The sequence below is a fragment of the Chrysochloris asiatica genome, unplaced genomic scaffold (assembly GCF_000296735.1).
Source record: "Chrysochloris asiatica unplaced genomic scaffold, ChrAsi1.0 scaffold00376, whole genome shotgun sequence".
NCBI lineage: Eukaryota > Metazoa > Chordata > Mammalia > Afrosoricida > Chrysochloridae > Chrysochloris > Chrysochloris asiatica.
This window is the reverse complement of record NW_006408894.1, coordinates 247,883-254,810: the sequence shown is the minus strand read 5'-3', so window position 1 is coordinate 254,810 and position 6,928 is coordinate 247,883. Positions and strand designations below refer to the sequence as shown.

At 37.0% G+C, this 6,928-nt stretch overlaps 1 protein-coding gene across 1 annotated transcript in view; it reads left to right on the top strand.

Annotated features, from left to right (window-relative positions):
* Positions 1-580: 580 nt before the first annotated feature.
* Positions 581-6,928, top strand: part of CP (ceruloplasmin (ferroxidase)) — a 91,994-nt gene continuing 85,646 nt past the window's right edge. Inside the window, exon 1 of the mRNA XM_006876360.1 lies at positions 581-934. Coding sequence (XP_006876422.1) covers positions 759-934 — 176 coding nt within the window. The 5' untranslated portion in view covers positions 581-758. The remainder of the gene's footprint in view (positions 935-6,928) is intronic.

Below are 6,928 nucleotides of genomic sequence, written 5' to 3'. Positions count from 1 at the left end.
TGATGTCCTCCTCCAGGGATTAGTCCCTTCTGATAACATGTCCAAAGTACGTGCGACGAAGTCTAACCACTGTTACTTCCAATGAGCATTCTGGCTGTTGTTCTTCCAAGACAATTTTGTCTGTTCATCTGGCAGTCTTTGGTATAATCACTATTCTTCACCACCACCGTAATTCAAATGCATGTTTGCATATGGTGATACAGAATAATATGGCACCATTTCAATGCTGTTGTGTTCAGAGCTCACAGAATGGATAAATCATTCAAAATGAAGTTTTAATTTTTTATTACTTAAATTTGGCATGCTAAATAAGATGCTTCATGTTTTTAAAAAGTTTTTGTTAGATTTTTATAAATAGTAAGAAGTGGCATCTTTTTATTCACTTTGTGTATTGGTTATCCTGCTTTATGAAAAGCTTTCTGAATGCTTGACACTATACTATGGCATATTGTTGGAGAAACAAAGAATGCATTAAGAGATGGTCTCTGCCTTTCTGGAATTTACACGCTGAATAGAAAAAGAAACAGTTATGTACACTCTGATCCTTCCAACAATAACTGTTCGTTTCTTCCTTGTAATCAGAGAATCCTGTCAACAAATAACTGTTTTTTCCAGGGTTTCTGAGAACTGAACTGAACTAGGAGATGTTATTTGCTTTAAAGAAACAATTTACTCTTGTGCAATGTTGAACTGTGTCAACCAAGCAAATAAATTGAGAAACCCTTATTTATAAAACTGCCTGCTTCTGATTTCACTTCATGATTCTAAGGTTCCAAGAGAAGGGGAAAATGAAGGTTTTGTGGCTTACTATTTTTTTGTTTTTATACAGCAACTCAGCCTGGGCAAAAGATAAGCATTATTACATTGGAATTGTTGAAACAACTTGGAACTATGCCCCTGACAACGGAGAAAAGAAACTCATTTCAGTTGACACGTAAGTCGTAATTTTTATTGTTTATGAAACAAATCTTAAGTTTTCTGTTTAAGAAATAAAACCAATGAGATGAAATATTTCTTTAATTTGTTATACACAGAAAATGAAAACTTGGGCTTGAAATCCAAGACATTTTGATCAATCTCTTGTAAATCCCTAGATCTTTTTTATTTGACAGGCTGTTCTGATCCTTTCTCTTCATCTGAAAAAATGTGTTGGCTTCTTATATCTCTCCTGGTTAGTATATTTTCCATCAGGGTTCAGTCTATTTATATAAAAGTTTATTAATTTAAACCATGACTACATAAAATGTTATGTTTTACTACTTATCTGATTATTAATGGTAAGCATTACATTTTTTTAATCCTTCAAAATATTTTTCATAGACATTAAATACAATTTTAACAAATATAATTCTATTAGCTCACCAAGTATTAGTTTTGCCTAATACTTGGTGAGTGACTGGACAAATTGAGGTAGCAACCTCACTCAGCCTCAGAGTCCTAATCTGGAGAGTGAGGATTACAAGAATATCTCATAGGATTATTTGAAGATTTGCTATCCTATAAAGTCCTTAGTGCAGTGTTTGGCATATCATACATGCTCAAAAAGTTTCCTAGGAATTATGGTGGCCAATAAAACTCTCTGTAACTGAAATGTTTCTATATTTCAGTTGCATGAAAACAAGAGTATAGTTACCCTTGACGTTTTTTGGGTGAGCACTTTTAATAATGTTAACCAAACACCACGAAATTGAAACAGACATTAAAAAAAATATTCACAACATTTTAACAAATGTACTTTAGTGGTGATAAGTGAGCTCAATGACCATCAGCTGCTAAGAATGTATCTTTAAAATAAAGCTAAAGAAATATCTCAAATTTCATAGTTGTGGGATCTGGTGATAGGTATATGACTTTTCTATAAAAAGTAAATACATAGCTGATGTTGTTTAGTGCCATTGAGTTGGTTCCAACTCATAGTGACCCTGTTTAGGGTTTCCAAGGAGCAGCTGGATTGTTATTAATATAGTAGTATACAGTATGGAACTCTGGTAGCATAGTGGTTATGGGTCTGGCTGCCAACCTTAAGGTCAGCAGGTTGAAACTACCAGCAATTCTGCAGGAGAAAGATGAGGCGTTCTGCTCCCGTAAAGATTTACAACCTCGGCCTCGGAAACCCTGCGCAGGGTCACTATGAGTCAGAACAGACTCCACAGTACTTAACAACAACAATACAGTAAAGGGAGTCCTGGTATGGAGCTGTGGGTTAATGCACTGGATTGAAAAGCTGGTTTGAACCGCAGGGGCAGCAGATCAAGCCCACCAGCCACTTCTCGGAAACCGTATACTGGGTCGTTATGGGTCAGAACTGACTCAATGACACTTAACAACAACATACAATAAAGAGGACACCTGGTGTGGTGCTGTAGGATAAGCACTGGACAGAAAACCACAAGGTCACCAGTTCAAGCTCACCAACTGACCCTTGAAAACCCTATACAGTGTCATTATGAGTCAGAACCAGCTTGACGGCACTTAACAACAACATACAGTAAAAAAGGTTTCTGACCTAAAGATTGTTATAAACTAGTATGTCATGTAGTTGCTTTTTAAAACTTGGTTTTGAAATATTACTCACTTCTTAAGTAATTGACATTTTCTCAGCTTCAACAGAAGCCTTACTCTTGTATAAATTTAGTATTTTTCTTAATTATATATAGTGGAAATGATGTGCTGTCTTTATTTCCAAGGAAATAAATAAAAAGTCAGACACATAACAAAAGTTTGCTGTCCTCTTCCACGTCCCCCATCCACCACTCCTCTGCCATTGTTCATGATCAAAATCAAATAGCTTCATTGGGAATAAAATGAATGCAAGACATTGACTACCTCAGCATACTTCAATTAAAGAGTAGCTAATTCTAGAAGTTAGAGAATAGAGGAGCAAAGGTATTTATTACAAAATTATTTATTTGTTTAGTTACTTGTGTGTGTGTATGTGTGGGAAGGGTGACATGTAAAAATTCCTAAGTTTTAGAATTCTCTTATATATGCTAGGTAGGTTATACAGCAAGCATGACCTTCTTTACTCCATTGCTGCTGATGATATTTAGAAGGGAAAGGGGACCATCTTCAGATACTTCAGCTCTCTTTCTTTCATTGCCCTAGTAATTTGCTGTCACTTGAACAGTAGACACTTGTGCGATTCATGTAAATCCAAATAGGAATGCTCAGTCTGCCTGTGGATTTTTTTTTTCCTTCTGCGTATCTGTACAGTGAATACTGAGTAGAGCTTTAGCAATTTCTGATAATACTGTCCTAATTTGTGTGAGTGTGTGTGTAGAGAAGGCTAGGTAAAGTTTTTCCTATCTGTCCCCAGATTTGCAGCATGTCTAGCACAGTCATCCAATCATGATTTATATCCCAGGATGTGATGGACATTTCTTAAGTGGTGGCTAAGAAGAGGTGAAGATAAACAGGTTGTGGCATAAAGTATGAGTTGAACACAAGACAGATGTTAAGTGGAGAACTGGATTTAAGCTGGATATTGACCTTGAAGGTTTGAGATGATGAAGAGGAAAATTATGTACTAAGATGGCAGGAACTTCATCTTTCATGTTCACTGTGTGGTCATTATTGTTGTTGTTGTTAAGTGCTGTTGAGTCAATTCCAACCCATAGCCACCCTGTATAGGGTTTCCAAGGTGCAGCTGGTGAACTTGAACCACCAACCTTGCAGTTCAAACGACTTTGCAATTTGACGCATTAGCCCACAGCGCCACACCAGGACTCATTAGTACCTAAAACATTGTTGCTAGGTGATGTTGAGTAGGTTCCAACTCATAGCGATCCTATGTACAACAGAACAAAACCCTGTCCAGTCCTGCACCATTCTTACAAGTTTTGTTACCCTTGAGCCCATTGCTGCTGCCATTGTGCCAATCCATCTCAATGGGGATCTTCCTCTTTTTCGCTGACCCTCCACATTACCAAACATGATATCCTTTTCCAGAGACTGGTTCCTCTTTATAATATGTCTGAAGTATGAGAGACCAAGTCTTGCCATCATTGACTCCAAGTAATATTCTGGGTGTACCTCTTCCAAAACAGTTCTGTTCGTTCTATTGTCAGCCCATGGTACTTCCAATATTTTTCTCCAACACCAAAACTCAAATACATCAATTCTTTTATGTTCTTTTTTATTTAGTGTCTAAATTTCACTTGCATATGAGGCAATTGAAAATACCATGGCTTGGGTCAGGCATACCTTAGTCCTCAAAGTGATACCTTTACTCTTTAACACTTTAAAGATGTCTTGTGGTCACTAAATAAATAGTAGGACAAATCAGGAGACAGAATGAAATAAAGATCAGCAACTGAGTCTCATCTGGGCTAGTAAAAATTGGTAGATGCTTTAAGAGGAAATTTTTCTATTTGGGGGAGGGTAGGAAAATAGTTTAACTTTATGGCTATTTCTAATGGAGTGAGATGGGAAGGAATTTCTTTATATTTAGTACTGTCACTTACTTGGTTCAATGCCCTTATCTGTTTATAATTTCAATAAATCTATAAATAAATATTCTTTGGAGTCCTGGTGTGGTGCTGTGGGTTAATGCGCTGGACTGCAAAGTCAATTTGAACCACAAGGTCGGTGGTTCAAGCTCACCAACCACTCCTCGGACATCCTATACAGGGTTGCTATGAGTCGGAATCGACTGGATGACATTTAACAGCAAAAACAGTAACATACAGTTTTAACTTCTAAGTTAATTATATTTAAATAAGAATAAAATATATCTATGTAATAGAAATTGATAAAATAGTTGTGCTGTTCCATTGTTGTTACGTGTTGCAGAGTCAATTCCGACTCATAGCGACCCTGTGTAGGGTACCAAGGAGCGGCTGGTGAGTTTGAACCAGCGACCTTGTGGTTCAAACCGACCTTGCCGTCCAGCTCATTATCCTGTAGCACCACACCAGGGCTCCATTTTTGGCATTAATTAAATATTTGTTGAATTAAATGGCTATAAATTTTTTTGGTTTTAACTCATTGCCACCGAGTGGTAGCGACCCTGCATGGGGGTTTCTGACACTGTAAATCTTTATGGGAGCAGATAGAGTCACCTTTCTTGACAGAATGACTGGTGGTTTTGAACTCATGAACTCATATAGCAGTCCAATTCTAACAATTATAATGTACAGCACCACCAGGACACTTTAATTGGCTATATTTGTTGTTGTGCAGTACCGTGGAGTCATTTCTGACTCACAGCTGTCCTGCATAGGGTTTCCAAGGAGCAGCTAGTGGACTTGAACCACCAATCTTTTGGTTAACAGTCCGGTGCTTATCCTACAACACCACACCAGGACTCCAACTGACTGTATGTTGTTGTTGTTATGTGCCGTGGAGTCGGTTCCGACTCATAGCGACCCTGTACAGGGTTTCCGAGATTGTAAATCTTTACAGGAGCAGAAAGCCTCATCTTTCTCCCGCGAAACAGCTAGTAGTTCCGAACCGCTGACCTTGCAGTTGGCAGCCCAATTCGTAATCATTACGCTACCAGACCTCCTTAACTGACTGTATGTTGTTGTTGTTGTCAAGTGCCGTCAAGTTGATTCCAACCCATAGCGACCCTGTATAGGGTTTCCAAGCTGGTGAGCTTGAACCGCCGACCTTGCAGTTCAAACAGTTTTGCAGTCTGGCGCATTAACCCACAGCGCCACACCAGGACTCCAACTGACTGTATGTTATTGTTGTTATGTGCCGTGGAATCGGTTCCGACTCATAGCGACCCTGTACAGGGTTTCCGAGGCTGCAAATCTTTAAGGGAGCAGAAAGTCTCCTCTTTCTCCCAGCTGGTAGTTTCGAACTGCTGACCTTGAAGTTTGCAGCCCGATTCGTAACCACTACACTACCAGAGATACTATAACTGACTGTATAGTAGCAGTAACTTTTCTGGTGAACTCTAGAAAACAGCTCTAAAGCTGAAGTAAGTGAAAAATTATTTAAGCACAGAAGTAGCCAACACAAATCCTTTTCCCACTGGACTTCGTAGGTGACTCTTTATTTTCCCCCTGAAGTTAATGTTTTATTGTCATTTCCCAAAAACAGTCAAATTTTAGAAATATGTATTACTAAAAATCAGTGATAGTTTATCAAAATGGAAAGAACGTCAAAAGTACAAATCATACAAAAAGCCCAAATGGCTAGTAGAGAAATAGTCAAACAAATTATATATTAAAACAGAATATAAGTTACTTAAAATTATACTGATATCTATTACTAAAGAAATAATGATAGAAGATATTCATAATATAATCATTAAATCAAAAAAATAAAATACAAAACTCCTACCCAATGGATAGTTCTTACCATCTTTGTTACCTAATTATTCAGTCTATTGGTGGTTAAAAAAAGAAATCAGAAATGATATAATAAAGTTATTAGAAGAACATCAATGACCAATATGAAAGAACAGTTTAAACTTGAACCAAAGAGTTAGACAATGACAAAGGAAGAACATTCCATGTTATGATATAGTCATAAATGTTGTAATTTTCACTTTTCGTAATTTTATTAACTTTACTTTTCCTTCATTTAGCATTGTATTCAGTTTTATGAAGTACATTAGGTTGCATTAAATGAGGGAAACTGGAGACCTGAGAAATGAACTACACATTCAAGTGCTTTAACAGTTGTAATACATCCAGACAGGAAACGCCATAACCAGTTGAAACTCTAGTTGGAATTCTACTACCAGACTTTTTAAAAGGCCCGGCTCTCACATTACATTCAGGAAATTATAATTTAAGTATTTTATTTAAAGTTTTAAAGTAGGTCAAAAGAAATTTAAAACAAACTTGAGAATCCTTTGTGTTGGCAGGAGTGGTTGTAGAAAAGGCACTCTTATAATTTATTATGGAAATTCAAGATAGCGAAAAAAGTAAGCATAATTTTACAATATCTGTCTCAATGTAAAGAAAACAAAAAT